Source organism: Colletotrichum destructivum, chromosome 6 (assembly GCF_034447905.1).
Source record: "Colletotrichum destructivum chromosome 6, complete sequence".
Classification (NCBI taxonomy): domain Eukaryota; kingdom Fungi; phylum Ascomycota; class Sordariomycetes; order Glomerellales; family Glomerellaceae; genus Colletotrichum; species Colletotrichum destructivum.
This window is the reverse complement of record NC_085901.1, coordinates 554,072-580,046: the sequence shown is the minus strand read 5'-3', so window position 1 is coordinate 580,046 and position 25,975 is coordinate 554,072. Positions and strand designations below refer to the sequence as shown.

Here is a 25,975-nt window from a genome sequence, read left to right as displayed (position 1 = left end):
ATACAATTACACCAAGAAAAATAAATAAAGGAATAGCCCGCCGGATGGTAACCATGGCATGGCAAGCGCCGCCTACCGCTTGCGTGTGTCCCGACCCTTCTTCTTGCTCTTCTTCTTGTCCTTGGGCAGGTCTAGAGCCGTGCCCTTGAGCTGCTCCGCCATCGTCCGTAGCATGTACTCGTCAATGTTATACATCCGGGTGCCCCACGCGTTATGCTCGACCTCTTGTGCCGCCATGTCGTCTGGCGCAGCAGAGTCCGAGAAACGTCCCAGCCCGGAAGGGCCGGGGCCGGGACCGCCCGGCTGGCTGGTCGTGTCGTCTCGCGGCGTGCCTTGCCGTGTGCTGGAGGCCCCCGAGGGCGCTCCGCTCTTTTCCTGGAACTCGGCGTCGTCTTCCTGGAGTTCCTTCTCCGCGGCCTCGACCGCCTCGACGTCTTCTTGGTCTTCGGCCTGTTTGAGGTCTTCGCCCACGCTTCTCGAGGGCCCGCTGTCGACCCCCCCCAAGAGGCGGTCCATGGCGGCATTGGCGGCATCGTCGACCAGGTCGTTTCCTTCGGTACCGAGGACGTCACGCACCGAAAGCTTGTTGAAATAGTCCGTGGTAAAGCTGCCCTCTTGGATGACGACGTCGTCGAGCATCTGCTTCTGTGATGCCTTGCGCAAGATGTTGGCTTCGATTGTGTGCTCGCTGACGAGTCGGTAGATGTGCACATCTCGAGTCTGTCCGATACGATGACATCGGTCCTGGCATTGCTTGTCCATGGCCGGGTTCCAGTCTTGGTCGTAGAAAATGACTGTGTCTGCACCTGTCAGGTTGATTCCCAGACCACCCGAACGCGTCGACAGGATGAAGCAAAGAATCCTAGGGTCATGGTTGAATCGGTCCGTAAGAATCTGGCGCTGCTCAATCTTTGTCGCGCCATCGAGACGGAGGTACTTGTGGCCATGGATGTTGAGGAACTGCTCCAGGATGTCCAGCACCTTGGTCATCTGCGTAAATATCAAGGCGCGGTGACCACCGGCCTGAAGCTTGCGAAGAAGCTTGTCCAAAGCTTGGAGCTTTCCGCAGTCGTATTGCAGCAGTCTCTTGTCCGGAAACTGGATGCTGAGACGCATGCGGGACTCGTGCCACGGGTCGTTGGGCGACTGCTTTGGTATGAACGGGGCCCATCGGACTGGCGCGGACAGCTTGAGGTCTTCATCCGTGAATGCTTGTGCGGCCTGTCTCCCCAAGACGACTTCGTTCATGTCGCGAGTAATGACGGCCGGGGTGACGCATGCAAACTTCTGAATCGTCGTCTGCATGGAATCGGCTCGCTCATCCGCAGTGTGGATGACGGCGCGAAGGAAGTCGGAATCCTCTGCGAACCAGTTCAATATCTGACTGGGGACCCTGGGCTTGGGCTTTCGAGGTCGAGTATCCAACCCGAGAGTCAGGAAGTCTATCAATCGCTTGCCGTAAATTGGACGACGCTGACCGCGGAGGGCGTTTAGATAGACGCTGTGTTGGAGCTCCTCGAAGCGGCGCCACCGAGCGAGACTGTCCAGATACATGATGTTTGACTGGACAGTCGACGGGTCAAGATTTGTGCGGGCGAGATGTGCCCTGGTGTTCTGGGACTCTCGCAACTCCATGAGCATCCTGTGCAAGCTGAGCTGTGAAATGCGCTCTGCCGTCGTGTTGGACATGTTCTCATGCTGCGTGGGAATCATGTTCAGCACCCCGAGGCTGACCATAGACATCGGTTCCACTGCTAGTAAGGACCGCTGCAGGAACTGGTCTGTGATCTGATACTCTGCTGGGACGGACTTCTGCATCCTAAAAGATGTCATGATGGGGCGATCGACAAACAGATCAGGGTGGTTGCAGACCTTCCGCAACTGCATGAGGCAGTTGATGATGGAAAGGTAGTTACCAGAGGAGAGCGTCTCCCGGGTATCGGTGCGAGCCAAAAAGCCATCGTAGAGTTCGCGCTGGCGCTTCGACAGACGACAGAATTCCACGTGTTCGTACTTTGCTGGCATCTGCTTCTCAACGTCCGCCTTGAGTCGTCGGAGAAGGTACGGTCTCAGAACCTTGTGCAGCTTGGAGATAATGGCACGGGCTTCCTCGTCCATCGTCTCGCGGCCGTTTTCCAGGATCTGTGACTCGGGCTTGTGGAACCAGTCATGGAACTCTTGTAGATCTGCGAAGCCTCCCACGCCATTCTCAGCGGGCATCAAAAAGAACAGAAGCGACCACAGCTCAGTAAGGTTGTTCTGTAACGGGGTGCCCGTCAGGAGAAGCCGGGAGTGGGTGTTGAACCCGAGAAGGGTCTGCCAGCGTTGTGACTTGAAGTTCTTGATGTTGTGAGCTTCGTCGAGAATCATGTAGTGCCACCGGCGGCGCTTAAAGACTTGCTGATCTTGAATAACAAGCTGGTACGATGTGATGCACACGTTCCACACGTCGTCATTGTTCCAACCTTGTCGTTTTCGCTTTCTCTCTTCCTGCGTTCCGTAGTAGGACAGAATCTTGAATCCGGGACACCACTTCTTGAACTCCATCTCCCAATTCAGCATCACACTCGTCGGTACAATGACAAGGTGCGGACCCCAGACCTCATGGTGACACGCGAGGTGGGCAAGGAGCGAAATGGTCTGGATGGTCTTTCCGAGACCCATCTCATCTGCGAGAATTCCGTTTGTGTTATTCGCATACAACCCAGCAAGCCAGTCCAGGCCATCGTGCTGGTATTCTCGTAGTGTTCCACGGAGAAGAAACGGGATCGCAGTCTTTTGGTCTTGCTGCTGGTGTGGTGAGGCTGACCGACTGACAAGATCCTTCACCCCAGGTGTGGCCAGAGACATGGTGTCCACCTCCGAAGGCTTCGTATCGGAGGTAGGTGGTGAGTGGCTCTGCTCCGGACTGGGCGGAACGGTGACTATGTCTGTATCGGGGCTGACGTGTTTTGTCGGGATTGCCGGGGTTGCTGCAGCAGAAGATGTGGGAGCAGACTCTGGCACAGTTGCTGACCCTGACAGAGCATCTTCCATCTGAACATCTTCGGTGACGATGGGAGCATCTGCCACTGGCGTAACAGTCGGTGGTTCCGCTGTCTCGGGCGAGTGTGTGTTCTTGTCCACGCCATTGACTAAGCCTTGTTCTGCTTGGAGCGGTGCTGATGGCGCAACTGTCCGCTTGTCGGATTCCACCTCGTAGACTTGATTGACCGTGTCGCTCATGGTCTCAGTCAGGGGTGCCACCTCATCTGCGTGAGTGGTGTCATCAATTTCCATCTCGTCGCCATTGATAAAGTCGCCGGGGTGTTGAATAAGCGAAACTTCGTCATCGTCTTCCACTGCTTCGTCAACAAAATGGCAGGAAGCCTCGGCGCCTGGAGACGGAGCGGACGTCGTCGGAATTGAAGTGTCGCCGTCGTCAGCCAGCCCATCATCGGTTGGCGCTTCACTCTTGATCTTTTTCAGCTCGGACTTCCCAAAGAGCATACCCAGAAGCCCTCCAGGGGCCTCGTCCTCGTCTTCCCCTTCAGACTCTTCGCCAACATCGGAACCTTCATCAGTGTCATCGTCCATGTCCGTGGACCCCATGTCGTCGTCCATGTCGATGGACTCGTCACTGGTGTCGTCGTCGTCGTCAACACTGGTGGCGCCGACGTTGGAATCTGTAACTGATACCACGCCGTTGGTAAGCTTGCTGTCCGCCTGTTTGTCAGGGGGGAGGTCCGGCAGGTTTGCGTATTTGGCCATCAGTTGCTCCTGCGTGAGCTTTTCATCACCGGCATCGCCAGCATCGCCAGCGGGGTCTTCGCCACCCTCCTCTTCTCCCGAGGAGGACATGACGTCGTCGTTGTCATTGCCTGAATCGTCATCGTCCGCATCCACCGACATGGCCTGACTGGGTTCGAGATCACTATCAAGGCCGTCAAGGTCTTCATCATCGTCGAGGTCTTCGTCATCAGACAGGTCCGAATCGGCGTGCGCACGACGCGCTTGCAGCTTCTGCTCCGACAAGTTGACAGCCTGCTGGAGGGCGGCCTTGACTCGGCGCTGTTCCTCCGCTTCCCATTCTTGCACTCTCCGGCGGTTGATCTCATGCCGAACGTTTTCCCACGTGCCAAACATGCTCTTGACGACCACTCTGTATCGACCGATCCATACGAGCCTGACCTCGGCCTCGAGCTCCTCTGCTGATTTGGGTTGACGTCGAAGCCAGGCGTCTCTGCAAGCTTCAGCAACTCGCTTGGCTTGGGCCCGGTGGCGCTGCTGCTCTGCAACCATCAGCTTACGGAAATTGGCCATGGCCTTGATCATATGATCGGCGTGAGCCCACTGTCGCGGTGGTTCCTCTTCGGTCTCGGGTACGAACAGCGAGCAACGCTCCTGTGAGAGAATGCCACCGGGTTCAACTGCCTGTTCAATACGCAGGATGACCTGGGCTTCTTTTCGGGCCATCTCGTCCGTGTAGTTTGGTCCATCTTCCGGTACGAAGACACCGCCCTCCTCGACGGGTATCGTCTGTGCCTTTCCCCAGTATTCCTCGAAGCTGGGCCCGATTCTTTGCCTCTTACCGACCTGGCCCGGGTGAACGATTGGGAGTTCCGTATTGCGCACGCGCAGCTTGATTCGTGTCCGGTTCGGGCTGCCCTGAGAAGCTGTCGCCGTGGTCTCATCGATGGAGCCACGACGGCCCCTCCTTGTTCGCGCAGACTGTCTTGTAGGCTGGGTATGGGGGGAAGGGGATCGTTTGCGCGTCGATCGCGGCGTTGATTTGGCCTCATTCGCGATAGACCTTCGATTAGACACTTTGGATGGAGCCGGCGCCGGCTTCGTTGCCGGCGGCTTCCGTGTTGAAGTTTTTGGTGTTCCATTCGATATCGGTGTCGTCGCATGACCGTTGGTTGACGCTGGCCTGTTCTTGGACGACGGAGGACTGGAATTCAGAGCTCCACGCGTCATTCGTTTGTGGGACGGTGGGTGGAACTCGAGGGGTATCGTATTGATGCGACCGGACTTGCGTCTACCGTTGTCGATGAAAGTCGTCGGGCCGTCGGCAGTGACCTTCTTCCATGGCGGGGAGATGTGTTTCTTCTTCTGGGCAGACCCGGGTGCAGGGGGCGTTGACACGCGACGTCGTTTGAGGGGGGGTTCGTCGTCATCTTCGCTAGCGGAAGCGGGAGGTGGAGGGGATGGAGACGAGGATGATGATGATCGCGATAGTGGTGTGGGTGATGGTGGTGTAGGAGAGCGCAGGCCGAGGCCGATGAAGTCGTTGCCGTTGGGGGTCAGTTGATCCCTGAAATCGTCGGATCCGAGGGATTCAAGCGGCGATGAAGGCGGATCAGTGTCATTTTGAAGGGGCGGCGCGGTTTGTTCTTCGCGTCGGGAGTCGATGGCGTCGGGAGTTGCATGCGCGGGCTCGGGCGACGCGGTCTTGTTCATAATAGCAACGGGGGGCGGAGGCGAGATGGGGCCGTGATCTCGACGAACAAGGCATCTGAAGCATCCAAATTAACGTCTACGGAATCGTCAATGCTCAATAGATTCTAGTTTGGAATTTGACCATGGCGACACGTCTGGGTGGCCGGCTGCGAAGGAAAAGGTGTGCAAATCCAGCTTCATCAGCAAAAAGTTTGATGATAGATTTTTTTGCAAAAGATGCAGCTTTCGGCCTTGCCTGGGCTAGCCGAAAAGAGAACTTGGGCCTGTTGGTGCCACGGGGTGGTGACGGTGACGCTGCCGGTACTCTTTACACAGCTAAGTACCTGGAATGACCTGTCAGTGTCCCTTGGATCAGGAGGTCCAAGAGCTGTGTGGACTGGTCGAATCAAGAACCAGAGGATAGCCGGTAGCTCCACTTATTGCTGTCCGGCACGTACCCCGTACCATCAGACACAAGGCACGCGGACTGAATGCTGAAGCCTTGCTGCCTCAGGCCACAGAGTCTTAGAGCAACCAACCAGAGTCGAGGGATTTGGCGAGCAATCATCGCCAGATGCAGCTTTCGGCTTCGCTGCGACGACATCACATTCACGATTAAGCAAATTGGGCTGCATCGTAACCCACCAATTCGGCCACGGTACCACTCCTAAACTTATCAATTGATCTCTTCAGGACTCGCTCACTAACCTGCTGTCTTCTCCATCGCAGATGCTGTCCCAACGATTCGCACGGGTCTCGACGATCCGCGGCGCCGCCCAGGCCGCCCGACGAACTCCCATTGTTCAGCAGCGAACCTTCTTCCCGCCTCAAATCAACGACCGCAAGGTCCTTGAGGAGAAGTACCCCGATTATCCGACCCTGTCCGATGCCGAGGACCCCGGCATGGTCAGTGACGCCCACGCCCGTAATTGGTGAAGAGGTGACGAGGAATGGTCCGGACGCCATGGCTAACGCTCGTCTGCGCAGAACGGCGGCTACATCAACCCTCCCTTCATCAAGAGACAGTTCCGCGACCCTCACGGCGACTGGTGGGACAAGCAGGAGCGCCGCAACTTTGGCGAGCCCGTCCACGAAGACCACGATCTGCTCGGCATGTTCTCCCCTTTCGAGTACACCTGGACAAGCACCGGCAAGGGTCTGCTCCAGATCGGGGCCTTCGTCGTCGCCTTCTTCGGCGTCTGCGGCGTTGTTGCCGCCAACTACCCTGACAAGCCCTCCTACCCGAGAGAGTTCCCCGATGGACTCGAGAGAGAGCTGGGAGGCGCCAGTGCTGTGCGGGTAGGTTTTATCTCGATGCAACCGACCGATTGTGCAGGACTGACAGGCACTGTGATAGGCGAGAAAGGCTGGCGATGCGGACCCATGAAGAAATCGACTCAGGAAGAACTGACGACCGGGAAAACACGTGTAAATTCTAGAGCAGAAGCACCAATCGTGGGGCAGCCCCCCAACCAACAAATTCATATGTTTCCAGGCATGCTCTGCAGGGCCGTGTGATGGCAGGGTGAGTTGTTGGCGTACCCAGACGCATGTATCACCTCCTGCGAGAAATCGGCGGTCATTGATTTCAACTTCGTCCGAGGGTCTATGGACCATTGCTATTCATGCACGAGCCGGATGCCTCTCCATCGTAGGGCAAAGTTGGAGTAGCAGGGCAGACCAGGCACTAAAGTGAAGAGGTGTAATGGATGGATGGCCTTTCCAAACTCATTGCCTACCTTCGTAGGTAGGGTATGGCCCCTTCACAAAGCTACAAGGACCAGACATATGTAGACGCCTGACTGGTACCTCCCTTGCTGGTCATTTTCACAACGTTCGTTAACGTCCCCTATACCGGCCCGGCTCATGGGGTTTCTTCATCTCACTTATATATCAACTATCAACAACTTCTTGCTCAGCCTCCACTTCCAAATCCCCTTCTGCTTTTCCATCTTATCGTGGGGAATCCCCCCTCGTCGCCCTGTCAACGAGGGTGTGGAAGTCTTTAGCCATTATCCCCAGCTGGTCTCTTCGAAGTCCATGTCTACGTCCCTAGTATCTTAAGGACTGGCGACTTCGCATGCCCATAGCAAAAGGCTTCGCCATTGATGCAGTATGGCCATCCTCGACGTAAGGATCACGAGTCTTCATGTCATTCAACAGGGATTTGGTTATCGAGTAGTCTGGATAGATTTTGTCCTTGGATCATTACGAAGACGTCATGAGTACCTGTCTGGAGCATGACGTTACTCCGTTTCCTCCCCTGATGCACGTTGACAATCCGGTCGGCATTTTTGACGACCTGGACAAGTTGCCTCGTCGTTTTTTATGTGATGCCAAACAGGAGAAGGCGTGGTACGCCGATAGACTGCCACACTGGGTTACTTTCAACGAGCCGACCGTTGCTATTCACTTCGCCTGACCCAGATATAACGGACTCACATCCTTCCTCATACACGCCAACTTCTATCGGCGGAACACGTAAGCTCACCACGAATTTTGCTAACAATCTCGCCGTGTCACCTGGTCCTGTGGGTTTCCCCAGAACGCCGCCACGGAGGAACCGGTCGACGCGCAGCGATACTGCGTTGAGAGGAGCTTGTAATACCAATCCTTCCTAACCGAGACGTTGCCGGCGTTTCATCTGGACGGGGTCAATGTCATTGGCGCTCTGGCATGGAGTTGGATCTACAATGATGAGTTTGCCAGCTTTGATCATCGATACGGGGATGATCGGTATGAACCGGCCGGATCCTGGGCTGTGGAGGCGGATCAATAGAAGCTTTTTCGACTATATCGTCCTCTTCCACGGACATATCTGACTGAGGGCGTTCTATGCAGCTTACGTTAAGATGAGGGCTAATTACTCACAGTCTGATCTTCGTAGAGCCGGATGAAGTCGTCAAAGTATACATCCGATAAGTAACCGTTCAGTCAAGTTGGCACAATTTATAACATTCTGACTCTAAACTAATCCCAACAGCTGTGATGGAGAGACATGATGTAGACGCTGCGAACTAATACTAAGAGTGAGTTTGCTACGTTGAGTTATGCAATGATGCCTTTAGTACATGTGCATACAGCAATCAAAGTTTGCAACCATGAGGCCAATACAGTTGATATTTAAAAACTCTTCCTCCCACATTGGATAATTGCAGTTGACTTTGAGTCAAGGTTGCCGGGTGTCAGGCAAATCGAAGACCATGTGAGAAAGACTTAAAAGAAAACATGGGTGAAGGAGTTCTGATGGTCTTGACATTGCTTCTCACACAAAGGTTCGACAATTTCGTTCTTCTACAAGTCCGGGGACAAACCGGCATTGTCAGGTCGAAGTTGAGTCTGCTTTGTTGGTTGTGCGGTTCCCTTTCCCTTGGTGATGGCACTTGGAACTAGCCGGGATGTCGCTGCAGAATCCACGCTCGCAAAGGTCAACATTGAGCGGAGTTAGGATAGCCAGGGCCGATGCAACGCCGTCTAAGTTGTATTTGTAAGCTTTCAAAAGTCCGCAGCCCCTCATCTGACGGTGCGATCAGATCACCACAACCGGGGTGAGGGACCCGGGAGAGAGGCAAAAGGCGGGGCGCATTTTGAGACGGGGCGCCCAGACCTGTGTTTCCTCTCACCTATCCGCGGCGGGTAGAATGTTGATTGGCAGAGAGCGGACTTCTCTCGGGACCGGGGACCAAAGGGTTTCGGGGTCTTCGTTTGACCGTGGATGGAGAGAAATGGAGCCAGGTCGGGCCTAACGCATGGAAGTGTATAGAAAAGAGCCGCCAATAAGTATTCGGTAAAGTCCTTGACGTCACTTTCATACAGAGACTTGCCTTCGAAGTTGATATACCAAGGCTCAGTTCAAACATTGCAGCTCAACCCAATCCAAGTCAGTTTGATCCAAGAGCAGTAAGCAACGAACCCTTACAACTTGATTCCGACAACAAAAGACGCCACAATGAAAGAAGCCATCGTCAACACCGACATCTCCGTCACGGTCAAGGACTCAGCCGTCCCCAACCCGGGGCCCGGCGAGCTCCTCGTCAAGGTCATCGTCTCCGGCACAAACCCCAAGGACTGGAAGCTCCCGCACATGCTCCAGACGGCATCCAACTCGGGCGATGACGTCGCTGGCACCGTCGAGGCCGTCGGAGCCGATGTCTACGAGTTCGCCAAGGGCGACCGCGTCGCGGGCTTCCACGTCATGCGCACCGAGCACGGCAGCTTCGCCGAGTACGCCATCGTGCCGGCCTTCTCGACGTTTCACATCCCCCGCGGCATCAGCTATGAAGAGGCGGCGACCGTACCGTTGGCAGCGTATACTGCCGCCACGGCGCTGTTCCACTCGCTCGAGTTGCCCTCGCCGTGGGACCGCACGAGAGCGCAGAAAACGCCCGTCATCATCTACGGCGTCAGCACTGCCATCGGCGCCTTCGCCGTGAAGCTCGCCAAGAAAGCCGGCCTGCACCCGCTCATCGCCGTGGGCAGCAAGAACAGCGCCTTCGTGACGCCACTGCTGGAGGAGGACAAGGGGGATGTATTTTTGGACTACACGCAGTTCGACTCCCAGGACAAGCTTGCGGAAAAGCTGCGCGAGGTCATCAAGGACACCGGGCTACCATGCTTCCGCGTCTTTGACACGATCAGCGAGAAAGGCTCGTTCGAGATGCTCGGCAAGGCCATCGCGGGACCGCCCGAGGAGGGCACGGGGTTCAGGCCCAGGGTCACCACGGTGTTGCCGGGTAAGGACTTTAGCGCCATCGACAAGAGCGTCGAGGTTGTTGTCACCAATGTTGGACACGTGCACGAAGAAGAGGGAGAGGGCCGGTTGTTTGGACTGGTCTGGGCGAGAGTGTTCGCTGAGGGTTTGCGGACAGGCTGGATGAAGGCTCATCCTTACGAGGTAGTCGAGGGTTTGCAGGGCGTAGAACACGCTCTGAAGGGCTTGCAGAACGGAACCGTCCGGGCGAAGAAGATGGTGATCCGGGTCGCAGAGGGAAATTAATGAAATAGGACAAGAATTGGTATTGCTTGTAGTTCAAATGTAACAAGACCCCGGAAAATTTAAGGTGCTTACAGCATGCATGCAGAGATGCTGCACGGGGGAAACACGATTGGCGAATTTGACATGTCTTCAATCCTCCTGGGCGTGCAACCAGAGGAATGTGCGGAAGGATGAGTGAGATGTTCCATGCTAGCAACCATTGCCGCCCTCCAAGTGGCAATGCCATGTCAAAAGAAATATTACCGGACGCCACCCTCAGATAGCTCTTACAATAAACAACACATCCGCCGAGATAGAGCAAAGCTGAAATGACCGCCGTGTAAGAGCATATCCTGATGATGAACAACCTTCCCAAAAGCACGAGCTAAGCCATCCAAGTCCACTCTATGCCATGGTGGACTGTATAGTCTTGCCCTTGACGCTCTTCCACTCGACAAACACCGCGCCAATAACGGTAGCAGAGGCCGTCACGGCACTCACGAGGAACGTCTGCGCCAGGGCATCGCTGTAGGCTTGTGCAACGGCCGGAAGAAACTCTGCATCAATGGTCTTGTGAATAGCCGTGACGCCGGCAGCAATGACAGAGTTCGGGTCGATGTCGGGAACGTGCTGCACCAGCCTTTCTACCAGTTGGTTGGTGAAGACGGTCTGCCCGATGGCGACGAAGATGGCACCGCCGATTTGCTGCGTAAAAATGATGATGGCCGTTCCCGTAGGAACGTCAACCATATCGAGCACCACTTGTACGGCGATGAGAGGCTGCTGCATGCCGACTCCTACCCCGGCGCCGGCAATGACTTGGTAGCCGATCCACATCGCGGATGAGGTGTCGGGGCTAAAAGTCGAGATGAGGCCATACCCAACGCTCATAAGGACAGAGCTGAGCATCATGAACGGGGTGTAGTAGCCCCAGGTTGTGACCGCAGCGCCGGCGACGAGAGAGAATATGAGGTTGCCGACGAGCATAGGCAGGTTCCTGACACCCGATTCCACGGCGGAGACTCCCTGGACGGCTTGAAACCAGATCGGGAGGTAATAAACGGACAGGAGAAATGCAGCGCCCAGGGTGAAAGAGAAGAATGAAGATGACCAGACAGTGCGCTTCTTGAAGATACGAGGTGGAACCGTTGCGTTTTCTTGGCCGATGTATTGCAGGAACAGAAACCCCAACATGCCAATGGCAAAGACTGCGAACAAGACAAGGACACGAGCCGAGGTCCAAGGGTACGTGACGCCACCCCAATGAAGGGCCAACAGGAGGCAAATGACAGCTGGCATGAAGAGGAGGTTGCCGAGGGGATCTATCTGGACAAGACGCGAACGCCAATCCTGTTGAGGGACGAATCGTTCGGGGTCAGGGAAGAACAGCATGATGACGAAGACCGTAGCTGCGCCCTTTGACAAAGTCAGAACGAACAGATGATGTTCATGGTGGAGTCTACAATGGAGTCTTGAAGCCTTAACTTACGATCGGGAGGTTGATGTAGAAGCACCACCGCCACGTCATGCTGTCAGTGAAGAAGCCGCCCAACAGAGGCCCGGCAACGGAGGAGATACCCCACATGCTGCTGACAATGCCCGTGTAAATTGGACGTTTCTCGAGGGGGACGCTGTAGGCAAGAATGATGAGGGCCCCGGAGAATATGCCTGCCGACCCGAGCCCAGCGATGGCACGACCGAGGATGAGGGTGACACTGTTCGGCGCGATACCGCAGATCAAGCTGCCGAGTTCGAAGATGCCGATGGCGATGAGGTAGATCCACTTGATGCTGAAGAAGCTGTAGAGCTTGCCACAGAGCAGCTGAAGCGAAGCCGTGGTTAGAAGATAGGCGTTGCCGTACCATCCGACATCGTTTAAGCTGTTGAACTCGTCGGTGATGCGTGGGATTGCAGTGGCTATGATGCAGTTATCTGGAAAATGTTGGCGAGGGAGCCTACAGAAGTACTGGCAGGGATCGGATTATATACCTAGGGCCATAAGGAAGACACTGAAGCAAGCCGCAGCTACGATCAATGCCAGCTTCATGCCTCCTGGATAGTTTGTTTTCTCCCCGTCGTTCACTGTTGTGGTTTTCTCCGATTCGATGGGCATTGTTCGAGCGGGATCGTTGCATAAATCAGAGGCAGATGGGACAGCGTCGATATGGATGTCCTGGAGTGAAGCGGCGGAACTCGGGATGGTTAGCTCCTTTTCCATTTCATCATAGCTTGATTCGCTCGATGCTAGGGTAGAGGCTCTGGATTTTAGGAATGTGGGAGTCGTCGTTGCCGTCAAGGACGGCCCCGAGGCTTTCTGAGCGTCAAACATGTTGATGACAAGACGGCGACCGATGCTGCACAAGTCCTTAATGGGCGAGTCTTTGATTCCTGGGGCGGACTCGGGAAGGCGGGTTGGAAAGTGACACAACACAGGAGGGGATGCTTGAGAAGGGGGGTCGGATTTTCGGTCTGCTAGTTTGTTCTGGACGGTGGACGGGAAAGAGAGAGAGGGGACCCAAAGAAGTACTATATATTCGCCAACTGAAGCGTGGGCTTGGCGTGTTAATGTTAAGCATGAGTGACAGCTTGCTCCTGGAAATGCCCTTGCCGTGGACTCGGGTCATGGGCCCGGAAGCAGACGGCGATGACCGTGTTGAGAAGGTTGAGATATTGTTCTTCCCGAGACAATCGCCAGAGCTTTCATGTCAAATCGTCACGCCTCTACCAGGGGAATGATGTGCTCCTGCCTATGGCTATTAGACAGGCGGTTGATGCCATTCGTCTATTTTGTTGGTGTTGTACCGTGAAAGGTACGTTTAAAGGGGCCGAGAAGTTGTCTCACTCGTTTAAGATGCTTCTCCCACGCTCGTAACGGTGTTATGTCACAACCTGAGACTGTGGCAGAGCTTCTGAATGTGGGAGGGTGGGACTTTGGTGGCGTCCAAAGCAATACCTGTTGACCAGCAATGGGCGCACCTGGACCTCATCTAGGAAGCCAATTCGGCAACCATTACCAGGCGGCAACTTAGAAGGAGAGACAAGACGAGGTGCCAAAAAGGCCTACAGCTCTACTCAATCACAAAGTCGGAGGGGGTGTCCTTGACGTACTCTGGTAAGCCCCAAGCCATATGTATGTTGGCAGATGTAATCAAGACGGGAGGGAGCATAATTGGGACAGATGAAAGATACCCAAGTGGGAGGCGTATCAGTGCTGAAGACACCTGCTCAGACGAAAGAAAAGAGGCCCTGAACGTTACACTGCAGACCCTCAAGTTGTAAGCGTCGACGGAAGTCACCCTCTGCGCGATGCTGCAATCAGTTCGGGAGTGTGGGAAGATCGAACCCCCCTCCCCTTGCTTCCTGCGTCAGGCCTACCAGTTCACAGTTTGCATGTGCTTTCCCGATTCACTCTCGTTTTGACTGGCTACAAGTTCGTGTCTGCACTAGAAGAAGAGGTTTTGATGACCCAGCCAACCTCAGCGCCAAAGATCCCAAGTCCTTGCCTCGCCTCTGCAATAGACACTGTGGTAACACAGAGGCAGACAGACTTTCTAACCTCACGCCCTCGGCCCATGTCATTCGTCAGATCTCTCGTCGTTCCACCAGACTCGGCACGCCAGATTGTCCAACTGTACAGCGGGGAATCCGGCGCTGTGGTCGCTACCGGCAGAACCCTCGCTGTCTTCAACGCCGCCCAGACTGCGGCCATTCTGCCCCGTTGAACTTACTCGGGTGTGATTGGGATCCAAATCAGGTCTCATTGTTTGCACTGTACAACAAAACCGTGCAACGAGAGCCCGGGCGTTCTCGTCTGGCCAATATCTGATTCACCGAGGACTTCCCCAATGGGCAGCAGAACGCCGACGAGATGATCCGCCCAGGGGGCTCCTGGTCGTCAAACACGCGGAGCCGGAGACCATGTGGATGAACACCCGTTTGCATACTTCTCATTCTAGGTACACAAGTACTTACTAAAATGTACGTAATGTGGACAGATACTTAGACAGGTTGGAAATGGCGGCGGCGGTTTCGCATGCCTGGTAGGCAGTCTCGTAGTATGGGGACGGTCTGGTAGTTTCACTCCTTTTCTCTTTGATTTCTAAGGACGAAACGTCAGCTTCTCTTTTCATCGCCTTCGCCGGCGTCTTACAATATCCCTGCCAACAACGTTAACACAGTTTGACGAGAAAGAGACGGAAACCTCCGAAAAACAAGCTGTATTGGAATATTAACTGCCCGGAAAAGACTGTAAAAACTCCCTAGCCTGTCCTAGGTAGACAATGTGACATTATACCTGCAACGAAATACTTGCCCTACCGTAATCATCCCAAGACCCACGTTCTCTCTATACCGAAAGCCTGTTCCGTTCCTTTTCTTCCTAGCTCTCCTGCATATCGATGAATAGTCACCAAGATGAAAGAACTTCTTATGTCGAGTCGCAAAACGCCCGTAATTTTATCCTTCGTTTTTGAGGCAGTTGCCTGCCCTCTTGATCTTACTTGCAAGATTGGCGGCATCACCAAAAGGCCAGCCCTCCTACTCGATGAGCAGCCGTTTTTCCGCATCTTTTACCTCGAATTCCGTCTCCTTGGTCTCCACTGCCTTCACCGCCTCCGGACTCTTTTCCAAGCGACGACGTTCCAGTATGCAAACAGTCCACCAGAGGACCACACAGAAACAAGAGATGCCCATCATTGAGTGTATGAGAGCGGGGTACCATTTTCCGGGCGTGAGCCAAGTGTATATAGTTGTGAGAACTATGGCCAGGTTGAAGCCGCCCATGAAGAAGAGTGCCTCGGTCTGAGCCAAAAAATGGTCGTCCGTCATGCCGTCTTCGGTATTGGCCACTATCCGCATAGAATCTGGGAGGTATAGCGTGGTTTCTGCACGTCGCATGCGCTGTACGATGGACGCTTTGCGCGGAAGAACGATGAGTCTGAAAAAATAAACCACCAACACCAGAGTGATTTCATAAATGGCGCTGCGGATGAGATAGTGCACCAACCGCTCCTGCCATGTACTTTGGCAAGACCCTGGTGCCTTGAAGCTTGGTGAAAACATTATGTGATCGTGAACAGTTTTGGAAAGAGGAGATGCTGTAAAGATGCTTGCTGAATGAGATCAAATCTAAAGCAAGAGAGTTGACGAGTTTCAGGTTGATTGTGCCGTTGAAGTTTTCAATGTCGATGTGGTCTAGTGGTGATGGATGGATGGATGGATGGATGGATGAATCGCATCAAAAAAGGGCCCCAAATACTTTGAAGGATGGATTTCGGAGATGGTTCACCGTGTAGGCTGTACAGTCAACTAATACCCAGACACCTTGCCTGGGTTGGGTGAGAGAAAGTTGTTGAACCCCACGGTACCATCATTTCAAACTTTGACAACCTTGGCACAAATGTCTCGAGAGATTATCTAGGTCCGTAGAGGTACCTGGAATAGCCACCGCACAATGAGCTGCCATCCCCTAGAATCCAATTCCACTGGTACATTTAGTCAAGGTCTAATAGGTAGCCAATCGACAATGCTCAAGGTAAGCAGCACCATACTGTGTTGTAAGTCACCTCACACTCTCCTCTCCTCTTTCATTTGCTACAACCCGTTCGTTCACCCATGTACGTTCAACCGATGACGGCTCATGATCATCTGTCAAAAGCGTTGGTATCCGATCCGACAGACGGCCTTCCCCGCAAGCCCGCAAGATACACTGCACCTCCATGTTTGCGTTGTAACTCAAATAGTGACCAAGGTAACCTCTGTCCCGCCCTTGCAGTATGCCACGAGTCTCTGCGCCGTTTCACCCGTGCCGATTCCATCTCGTCGACGCCACCACGCTTCTGCTGTGAACCGACTCCGTATCCGTTCTGTTCTGCTATCTTGACGCTGCTTGCGAGAGCCTTGCTCACCAGTGGCCGGTACACCCTTGGTACCAGCCTGAGAATGTCTCGGGAGTTAAAAAGCCATTGACGCCGCCGAATGCTCCAGAACCATCGAATCTCTCTATGGGCTTGCGCCTCTTCCTTATCTCGCTCGCTTGCCTCTATCCAGCACTAGCTCTGTCTGTCTGTCTGTCACCACCCGACCATAAGCCGTTGAAAGCATGGAGGAAGAACCCGCGGCCGTTTCAAACTATGTCCAAATCCCTGATTCGTCAGTCTATTACAGGGGGCGTACCTGTGAAGACTGCTGGATCCAAGCTGCGTCCAGAGATTGCGGCTGATCTAAGACAGAGAATCGAGCCATTTATCCGAAGTAGAGACAGTTCCAGCACTCGGCTCAGCCGTCGCGGGTAATTGGCTATCGGCGACGACTCAAACAAACCGACGTCGCTTGCCTAGATCGTCCGCAGCATGTCTTCAACTAATGAGCAAACAAAAGACCCGACTTGGTGATGTCTGTTACACCAATGTGTTACTTGTGGAACGCTCGGTCGACTGTTGTAACGTGCCGAGGTGGCTGGCATGGCGGCGTTCCGCTCGTCATGGTACATACGCGGGGCGTCTTTGGTTCTTCTTCCAGACCATACTCAGCATCATGCCCGTTGTTGACGCGCGTTGTCGGCTTGCTCTGTTCAGTACCCGCTGCAGACCAAGACTCCCGGAATCGAGGTTCTGGGACATGGACCCAGAACGTAACTAATTTTTCCGTCTCCATGGCCGCTCTCAGGTGTAACAAATTCTCGCTTGTCCTTGCGTCGGGCTCGGAAAAGAAACAAGAGACGGAGTCGAAACTGCGGGAGTGAACAGCGAGAATACCATCAATGGGGACTGCATGGCAGAAAGTTCCATTAGTAGAGAACAGGGACTAAACAGCAGAGGCGAGGTACAGAAATGCAGGGAGAAGAGCCACCAGAAAACCTACCTGCACAGTGGAATGAACGTTCACGGAGAGGTGGCCACAAGACCGTGTTAATTAACAGTAGCAATGTCCCATTGAATCCGCAGTCGGCGGGATAGCGATCAAACGTTGGCCACTCTTGGGCCCAACAATCTTATGAATCAAGAGATATATTCCAACCGCATCCGTTCCCTTGGATTGTATCCTCTACACCCAGTTGTTGGACAGTCTCATCAACGACCTCCATAACACCGTCAACGGTTTCGGTCAGGGCAATGTCGATCAGGTCAACGGAGGAGTACCCCCTTAGCAGCACATTACGTTGCTCAATAGCGCCAAGACCACCGTCGATGACAATTGGCAGCCGATCAATAAGGTTATCAAGGCTGTTGACAAGATCCGGTTCTTGGGCACTGTGGCTAATTTTGACACTTCTAAGGGACTGTTTACCGGCAACGACGTGTAATCAATCAACCTATTAACCGAGACAGCCAGAAACACAATACTAAAAAGATTGTGTGGCCCAGCTAAAACTACTCTTGAATCTCTGGCTACTGTCGAATCCGAGGTCAAACCTGGTGCCAAGCACGTGCGAGATAGAAGACGACTGAGAAGTCCACCAGACGGATGGTCCAGGTCGAGGTTGTCGTTCAGACCACTGATTCCAGGATCAACCTCAACTGCAATCTCAGACTATGATAGATATCGATTTCGTCAGAACTCTTATCAACCTGCACAATGTGTAAACCTTTGTCTCGAAAAGGCTTAGGGCCCACCAAAGACAGTGGATGTTTCGAAAGACGTGTCGCGGTTACGCTTAACATAAGGGGAAAACTCGGCTTGACTCCAGATCGATCCATGCAGCCCGGGGAACTCGGCAGACCCCAGACCCGTATCCTCGGGTCTTCTTAACATTAGCGATCATTTGCGGGGCCGACTCTCGGACTGGACTTGGATCTCGCGCGGAGAGAAACGACCATCACCTAGCGTAACTCGCCAATTCCTAACGTTAGGGGAACAGTTTTCTACTAGATAGACCGGCGGGGTAAATAGCCCATGACTCAAATGACAACAATTGCAGCGATTCTGATTCGCTCTTCCCTCTTCTTATCGGCCCCGATTTAACCAACCCCGCGGCAAACCTCCACGGGATATTTAACGTTGATCGATCTCGGTTTTCACCCCTGGTACCATAGCCTTTTTCTTGTCATCGCTTTATTTTGGCAACTGCGATAAACTTTTCTGATCATGTTACTCAATCCGCTAGTTGGTGTAGCTGTTTTGGCAGCCCTGGCGCTCTTGTACTTAGCTCGTTGTCTATCATCACCACTGCTCAAAGTACCGGGTCCAGGCCTGTCGAGGTTTACCTCCGTCATCCTCCGATGGCACGAGTTCAGCGCCAATCGAACGCTCTACATACACTCACTCCACTTGAAGTATGGACCAGTTGTACGCGTTGCCCCCAATGAGGTCTCTTTTACCTCGTATGAGGCTGTGAAAGAGATCTACGGCTCGCTCGGGAGTGGATACGATAAACATCGTTTCTACAACCTGTTCAAAGTATTTCAACGCCGGTAAGTAGCATGCGTGGCAATCCTTCTTGATTTATCACTAATGATGAGCTTGCATCAGAACCATGTTTTCCACCTTAGAGAAGGGCGAGGTTTGTACTCTGCTTACACCAGCAAATTGGAGACCCTGAAGCTGACATTCTTAAAACTAGCACGCAAAACGCAAGCGACTTATCGCTGACCGCTACGCCAACAGCAACGTTGTCAAGCCCATGGCACTGAGCGGGATTGAGAAGAGAGCTGAGGAGTTTGCAAGGCAATGTGCAGACGCCACGAAGACGAGCGTTGATGTTTACGTGCGTACATATTTATCAAGGTGGTTGTTTTCATCTTTAACTGATCCCTGTTTCTCTGCAATTCTAGGTTAAGCTTCATTCTTATGCCTGTGATTGCGTCACGCATCACTTGTTCCATCCCTATGGAACCAACAGCCTCCAAATACCAGAGGACACTAAAATGATGGAACAGGTCACGACAGACGATAGTCTGCGAAGTGAGACCGTTTATCCCCCTTCTTACCGAGACCACACTGCTGACGTTCCGAAGATCGCCTCATTCAGCACCACTATCCCGTATTCTACCAGTATTTTTCCAGACTTCTTGATCTCTTCTTCGACCCACGTACTACACCGCTGGCCAAGAATTTCGTGGTTGGAGCCACTTCGAAGATTGATCCGGCATCGTTCACCCTCCTCAGTCGTCTGCAAGACAAAACAGAGAAAGCCAGCAGCGTCAATCAGCTGGACAACACCGACATCGCTGCCGAATGCATGGATCATATGGTTGCTGGAATCGATACCACTGGAGATTCGCTGTGTTTCTTGATGTGGGAACTTTCTCAACCAGCCTCCTTCGAATTCCAAACAAGACTCCAGGAAGAGATCCGGGAACACCCTGACGTTTCATTTGACAAGCTCTCTTACCTCGATGCGGTGGTTCAAGAAGGTCTGCGTTGTTATCCTGCGATCCCCATGTCATTGCCTCGAGTTGTGCCCGACGGTGGCAAGCAGGTAGACGGCTATTTCATCCCGGGAGGAAGCGTCATCAGCAGTCAGGCGTACTCTGTGCATCGCAATAACGATGCGGTCTTCCCGAACCCTGATGTTTTCAATCCCGAGCGCTGGATGTCACCGGTCGGAGAAGCCGAGAGAAAGCGACACATGTTTGCTTTCTCCCACGGTGGAAGAGGCTGCGTTGGAAAGCAGTGAGTACTTGCAATTTTAGGAGCTGTTGGTGAGACAGAGTATACTGATGATGATGATGCAGCCTGGCACTTGCAGAAATGAAGACCTTACTCCGCGCCATTTACAGCCGCTATACGACCGTACCCGACCTCTCCATGACCCCCGAAAGCATGAGGTCTCATGAGCAGATCATTTCGGCCCGACCATACGGACAAAAGTGTCTGTTGAGATTTATACCTTTGCAACAAGTGCAACAATAGTCTCTGCGAGGCAATTGAGTCGTTGTTTTCCCCCAAGTCAACTAGACTGCATTGTAGGATTTAAACGTCGGTCCTAATGGTTAGCAACTTTGGACAACCACCGTTGCAGAAGTTTGATCCTCTTCTCTGTTGCAACTCCAGAAGGAAAGCTTAGCAGTAGTTCTTCGGGATACCCGGTGAAATGAATGTTTGTTATAAATCGACCGACCTTGTCCAAGCGAAAATGATGCCGAGAGAAACTCAACTGCAGAACCACGTCAGTTACGTAGTCGAAACGCAACCTTTGAGATTTCAAGCATAGAAGAAGCCTGTAAGTTCCCGGATAATGGGGCAAGAGAATTTAAGTTCGTTTTAGTGCCCAGGTACGTTGACGCTGTCCGAAAATAATGGCTGGCAACCTCCGAGCTGCCGAACGGACACAATTTGCACCCCGAGCAACGTCTTCCCCCCCCCCCCAAAGGAAGTTAAGTTTGTCTTTTCATTGTCAGCTCGCTTCTAGATATTGTAGTGATGCTAGCCAGTAAAACAAGATCTATTGGTAGCAGTGAAAGAGGGGCCAACTGTCTTCTCCACTGATGTAATGTTCTCAGTCGGACTGTTATTTCATCCCGCCGCCGGGACCCAATTTCAGTGATGGAATGGCCAGCTAAAAGAAAGGTCTGCCAAGGTACACTCAATACTATGGTGTCTCATAAGGTTGTGGCTGTTTGCCAACTCTTCAGCCCGTCAACCCCCCTCCCCTACTAGCGGCAAATCGCGTGTACATGAACACGAAGCTAGCAGCGCATACTGCTATGTCACTCAAACTATAATCCACATCCATCTCTTGGTGGTATTCCCTTGACAAGCTACCTTTTAGACTCGAGAAAAACCTATTGTGATGGTGCGCTAACCGGATGGGGAAATTGGTTCTCTTGTTTGGTTGGCGGCTGACTTGCTCTGATGGGCTTTTCGAAACCTACATCGCTTGATAGTTGGCGCAACGGGCGCTGTTGTTAAAGTCGCAAAGTATGGGCGGATGGATGCGGGACTAGAAAACGTCAACATGGCCAACGTGGATGGCAGACAGAGTAGCGAGAGTCTCGGCAAAGCATGATTCGGCGGCCTTCGCTGCAAAATTGGCTGTCGAGCTGTCTCTTAGGTGGGAGCCGCATGGCGTCATCTCGGCCAAGAAGACAAGAATTCTCCGTCGCCGAATGTAATGACCAGTGACAAAGTCAGAGCTAATACAGAGGGGTTGACCGCCAAGTGCTAGCCGGGAATTGCTTGGTTTGGACGACGCGGGAACGCCGGGCTTATGTGTGTTTGTTAAGGGGAATATGTCGACAGAAAGCCAGCCTTTTGCCGCGGCGGGCCAGACACCAAGAAGTGGTCGAACGAACATGCAGGCGTGGTGCCACGTACAAGCAAGCACATGGAGGTTTGTCGATCAAAGTTCAGGCTCATTTCACACAGCCCACCTTCAACGCCGGCCGATAGATTAATTCGCCCTACTGGCTGTTGATTTCCGCACCAAATTTTCGTCCATGCGGTAAACTTTAACAGCGGTAGACGCAACCCAATCCCTGCATCGTGAGAGATGGATTTCCCGGATTGCCCGGGCTTTCTCTCGCGTTCCGAGGCTCTTGAGGGGAAAACACCACGGCCGATGCTACCACTGGAACAGACGACAACTCTGTTGACCATGGATACAACGTTCGGTGCTGAAAAGATTTGATGCGGCGCACGTGTAGTTACGTTGTGTAAGTAGGTAAGTAGCTAGCTGGTTGTCAGTGGTTGGCGGAATCGTCCAAAGAAGTACAACTCGCATTTCCCTGTCATTTGTGGGGCCTGTTCTAATCACAGTTTTGCAGCCGTTCATTAATCAATTTGACTTCATTGCCTATTTGATTCAAACTCTCCTCACTTATTGGTCTTGGCTCGTTCCCGTTCTCGTTACGCCGGGCTCGGTCGGCACTCTAAGCCTCCCTTGATCCCTTTGCAACACGTATATAGATAGGTCTCGTCTGGCGCCATCAGGTTCCCTCCGTACCGGCGGACAGATGCGATCCATCCATCACTCCTTTGATCCTCTGTCACTCGTTCACCCCACAGCTTCTCGATACCATGCGTCCGCAACTGTTGTCGCTTTGCGCCCTGGGCGCATCGCTAATTAGCGCTACTCCTGTCGACCTCGGCTGCTACGACGAGTCCGCGTTCAAGCCCGAGGACATCGTTCATCGCGACGTCCTCGTTGTCGGCGGAGGAGCCACCGGGACTTACGCCGCTGTCCGTCTCCGGGACCAGAACAAGACCGTCGCCGTTGTTGAGCGCGCCGAGAGGCTCGGCGGTCACGTCAACACTTTCCGAGACTCTGCAACCGGTGCTCCCATCGACTACGGTGTGCAGGCGTACATCCAGAACAATGAGACGACCCAATTCTTTGAGCGCTTCGGGGTCCAGCTGAACACGTCCGCCCTGTCTCCCTTCCCGAGCACAGTCGTCGACTTCAAGACCGGCTTCATCGTCCCCAATGCCTCGGCCGTCGACCCCAACACCCTTGTCGGCCCTCTGGCGAACTACCTCTTCGCCACTCTCAACTTCGATTTCCTGGCCCAGGGTGCTTACGACATCCCCGAGAATGTCCCCGAGGACCTGCTGCTGCCCTTCGGACAATTCGTCGAGAAGTACAACCTGACCGAGGTCGTCCAGGTCGTCTGGATCTTCGCCCACGGTGTGGGCAACCTGTTGGAGACGCCCACTCTTTACGTCCTGCAGAATTTCGGCCAGCCCCACCTGCTTGGTCTCTCTACCGGTTACTTGTATGCCCCTGGTGGTAACCAGCAGGTCTACGACAAGGCCGGGGCTTTCCTTGGAGACGACGTCTTGTACTCCAGCGTCGTGGTCGCCTCTAAGCGTACTGATGAGGGTGTCACGGCCGTCGTTGCTTCCGCCACTGGCCGTAAGCTCATCAAGGCCAAGAAGCTTCTCCTTACCATCCCTCCCACTGTTGAGAACCTGGCACCCTTCGACCTTGACGCTTCCGAAACTTCGGTCTTCGAGCAGTGGCAGGATGTGCCCTACTACGTTGGAGTTGTCTCCAACACTGGTCTGCCCGACCAGACCAACTTCCTTAATGTTGACGTCACTGCCGCCGCTGCTCTTCCCCAGAAGCCTTTTGTTTGGCGCCTTGAGACAGTCGGCGTGCCGGGATACCAGACCGTCAAGGTCATCGGCGAGCCTGACTCGTCCAAGGCCCAGGGCTTGGTTGTCGACGCCGTCCGCAAGGTGGGGGCCTCTGTCGGGGCTTACGCGGGGGGTGCCAACTTCAGCGCTTGGGAGCAGCACAAGGACCTCCAGCTTCACGTGTCACCGGAGGCAGTCAAGGCTGGCTTCTATCGCAACCTTTACGCCCTTCAGGGCAAGAGAAGCACCTACTACACGGGCAATGCTTGGTGCTCCGACTACTCTCCCCTCCTGTGGGCATTCACAGAGACTAGAATTCTTCCCTCTCTTTGAGTAAACCTTCGTCATGAATAGTAATCTAGTAATACACAACTCAGCTACCCAGCTGTTGATTGTTATCTGATTGAAAATCTTGCTTTCGTGATTACATTCATGTTGTTTCTGGCGTCGTCGGGTGTTGTCCGTGGAAGCAGAGGACAACGCACGGTATTTCTTGGCAGTAAATCATAGGTTGAATGGGTGGTCGATCAATCTGGTGATAGCTTCACTTTGTTCGTTTGGTGTAACTATGGGGGATGAAGGAGGAGCAGGCAAGCGGCCTTTGCGGCTGCCGCCGAAAAGGGTGGGCGTGGGCTGCCCAGAGTGGGACAGTCCCTTCAGGTGGCCCGAGCCCATTCTTAACTCCGATTCAATTTGCTAACGCCGATCATCGTGAACCAACAATAATGGTTACAGGCGACTAACAATTTGCCCGTGGTCAGCTGAGAAGACGCTGGTTGTCGTAACCACCTTGATTGTCGAAGTTCCGTGACCCACACACCGAGTTGTACCCATTCATTAAAGTTACACATGGTTGGATGGATCCAGCCACCTAAAAGTGGGAGTTTCCACGTTTTAGGACATATTCAGGGGGGAAAAGACCACCAACCATAGGGAGAGATTTCCCAGTTGCATACCCACATCCGAATACATACATTCTGGCCCATCATACTTTCCACACCTACGCCCTCTAACGCACGAGTATCTGTACCTGGAGAGTGCATCCCTTTCCCATCCAACTTGAAGTTCAACCTCCAAACGGGCCTCCCTGCCTATCTTTCGGACAAGTTGAGTCACGTTCTGCCTGAAAATAATCTTTCTCCGAACCTCCTCCTAGTGTCTCCTTCAGTTCTCTCACCACTATGAAAGCTGCTTTCGCCCTCGCTGTGGCATCCAAACATCCGTCTTACTTTTCTTTTCCCCATCAGTATCACTCACGTTCTCACCAAAATGACCACCCGAACCTTCTCGCAATCGTCCTTGGCGCGAATCGCGTACAATCCTCCTGCTAAGCGGGGACCTGGTTTCCGGACCGTCTCGGTTGCTTCCTACTCCAGTTCATCAACTTCTTCCGACGAAACTGTCGAGGTTCCCGATGACTTCAATAGTAAGGAGCTTCTCCTTTTTGCCGGCTTTGACGACCATGTTGCCGAGATGATCTGGCAGTCCTGGAATAACCGCACCAGCGAAGAACGACCCGACTATGTTGTCCAGGCTGCTCGTCATTACATCAGAGCCATGGCAGAGAAGCAGGATGCTATCGACGGTGATGATGATTGGCATACGGCACTCCGCGGCATGGGAATCTCCAACGACATGCGACAAAGAATCATGAACCCCGAGTTCACTGACATCCGTCTGACCGGAAGCGCATCGTACTGGGCACTCGACATCCTTCAGGAAGCTTTCGATTTCCTTTCATCTCTCAGCGATCGTATCGACAAGAAGCATGGGTCAGACAACATTAATCGCTCCAACACCCCTGATGAAAGCAATCAGCCGCGGCCGGCGATTCGTGGCGGACGTCGGGCGCGTACAGGCACATCTTCAGCCAGCAACGATACTCCCACTCCTCCCATCGACATTTCATTGCCCCCCAAGCACATCGACGGACGTACCATGCTTTTCAAAGGCGGATCTGAGTCACGTCTCTCTGAAGCTATTGATGAGAACCATGGTCTCTTGATTGGTAAACTTTACTCTACGGCCCCGACGGACTTCCATCCTTCCAGCAACGAGCTCATCTACCTCACCAAACACCATGATGTCGCTCTTCTCTACGCAAGGTACAAGGCCGAATGCCTTCCACCTGTCCAGGCAGCCGTTCTCCACATTGCGATTCCCAACCAGCTCATTGGCGACGGCAGAGAGATCCATGGTGATCATTGGCGAGACCTTATCTGGAACTCCCGCAATAAGAAACTTCATGCACGCGGCATCAGACTACCCGGCCATCTCAATCAATACCTTGGTGTCGACGTTTTGGTTAGCAACCTTTGCTCGGACTCCACGGAAAAGATCACAAGGAGAATGGAGAACAAATCGGAGCTCACTGTCTCCAAGCTTCCAAACGGCGGGAAGGCGTCGCAGCACGTCATCCAAACTCTTTCTCGACAAACGGAGATCGCGAACCAAACGGTCGGATACGTGTGGATTTCTCTCTACACTCCGGTTAACGCTTCTGGAAGCAAGTAAGGAAAAGGCTGTTGTAGTTTTCGCGGGGTTTCAGTCGGGGCGGGAATG

General features: G+C 53.5%; 8 protein-coding genes across 8 annotated transcripts; 6 read left to right on the top strand and 2 right to left on the bottom strand.

The window, feature by feature from the left end:
• Positions 1–5,658, bottom strand: CDEST_09351 (Putative helicase, P-loop containing nucleoside triphosphate hydrolase, SNF2-like domain superfamily). Its single transcript, XM_062925510.1, has one exon. It carries the CDS (start codon positions 5,440–5,442, stop codon positions 73–75), a length of 5,370 nt encoding a protein of 1,789 aa, XP_062781561.1. The 5' UTR covers positions 5,443–5,658; the 3' UTR covers positions 1–72.
• Positions 5,659–5,936: 278 nt separating this feature from the next.
• On the top strand, positions 5,937–6,939 carry CDEST_09350 (Putative NADH dehydrogenase [ubiquinone] 1 beta subcomplex subunit 8; the record flags this gene model as incomplete). Its single annotated transcript, XM_062925509.1, has 4 exons — positions 5,937–6,079; positions 6,151–6,327; positions 6,409–6,720; positions 6,784–6,939. Exons 2-4 carry the CDS (start codon positions 6,325–6,327, stop codon positions 6,937–6,939), a joined length of 471 nt encoding a protein of 156 aa, XP_062781560.1. The 5' UTR covers positions 5,937–6,079; positions 6,151–6,324.
• Positions 6,940–7,642: 703 nt separating this feature from the next.
• Positions 7,643–7,843, top strand: CDEST_09349 (Putative glycoside hydrolase superfamily; the record flags this gene model as incomplete). Its single annotated transcript, XM_062925508.1, has 1 exon — positions 7,643–7,843. The coding sequence occupies one exon, from the start codon at positions 7,643–7,645 to the stop codon at positions 7,841–7,843; it is 201 nt and encodes a 66-aa protein (XP_062781559.1).
• Positions 7,844–9,218: 1,375 nt separating this feature from the next.
• CDEST_09348 (Putative GroES-like superfamily, polyketide synthase, enoylreductase domain, trans-enoyl reductase) lies at positions 9,219–10,513 on the top strand. The gene has a single exon (XM_062925507.1). It carries the CDS (start codon positions 9,371–9,373, stop codon positions 10,415–10,417), a length of 1,047 nt encoding a protein of 348 aa, XP_062781558.1. The 5' UTR covers positions 9,219–9,370; the 3' UTR covers positions 10,418–10,513.
• Positions 10,514–10,801: 288 nt separating this feature from the next.
• On the bottom strand, positions 10,802–12,725 carry CDEST_09347 (Putative major facilitator superfamily, MFS transporter superfamily; the record flags this gene model as incomplete). Its single annotated transcript, XM_062925506.1, has 3 exons — positions 10,802–11,812; positions 11,886–12,313; positions 12,386–12,725. The coding sequence occupies 3 exons, from the start codon at positions 12,723–12,725 to the stop codon at positions 10,802–10,804; spliced, it is 1,779 nt and encodes a 592-aa protein (XP_062781557.1).
• A 5,708-nt stretch (positions 12,726–18,433) lies between these two features.
• Positions 18,434–20,426, top strand: CDEST_09346 (Putative cytochrome P450). Its single transcript, XM_062925505.1, has 6 exons — positions 18,434–18,807; positions 18,866–18,896; positions 18,957–19,100; positions 19,168–19,297; positions 19,351–20,008; positions 20,071–20,426. The coding sequence occupies exons 1-6, from the start codon at positions 18,482–18,484 to the stop codon at positions 20,246–20,248; spliced, it is 1,467 nt and encodes a 488-aa protein (XP_062781556.1). The 5' UTR covers positions 18,434–18,481; the 3' UTR covers positions 20,249–20,426.
• Positions 20,427–22,153: 1,727 nt separating this feature from the next.
• Positions 22,154–23,803, top strand: CDEST_09345 (Putative amine oxidase, FAD/NAD(P)-binding domain superfamily). The gene has a single exon (XM_062925504.1). It carries the CDS (start codon positions 22,355–22,357, stop codon positions 23,744–23,746), a length of 1,392 nt encoding a protein of 463 aa, XP_062781555.1. The 5' UTR covers positions 22,154–22,354; the 3' UTR covers positions 23,747–23,803.
• Positions 23,804–24,412: 609 nt separating this feature from the next.
• On the top strand, positions 24,413–25,927 carry CDEST_09344 (uncharacterized protein; the record flags this gene model as incomplete). The annotated part of the gene is made up of 1 exon (XM_062925503.1): positions 24,413–25,927. The coding sequence occupies exon 1, from the start codon at positions 24,683–24,685 to the stop codon at positions 25,925–25,927; it is 1,245 nt and encodes a 414-aa protein (XP_062781554.1). The 5' UTR covers positions 24,413–24,682.
• Positions 25,928–25,975: the final 48 nt, after the last annotated feature.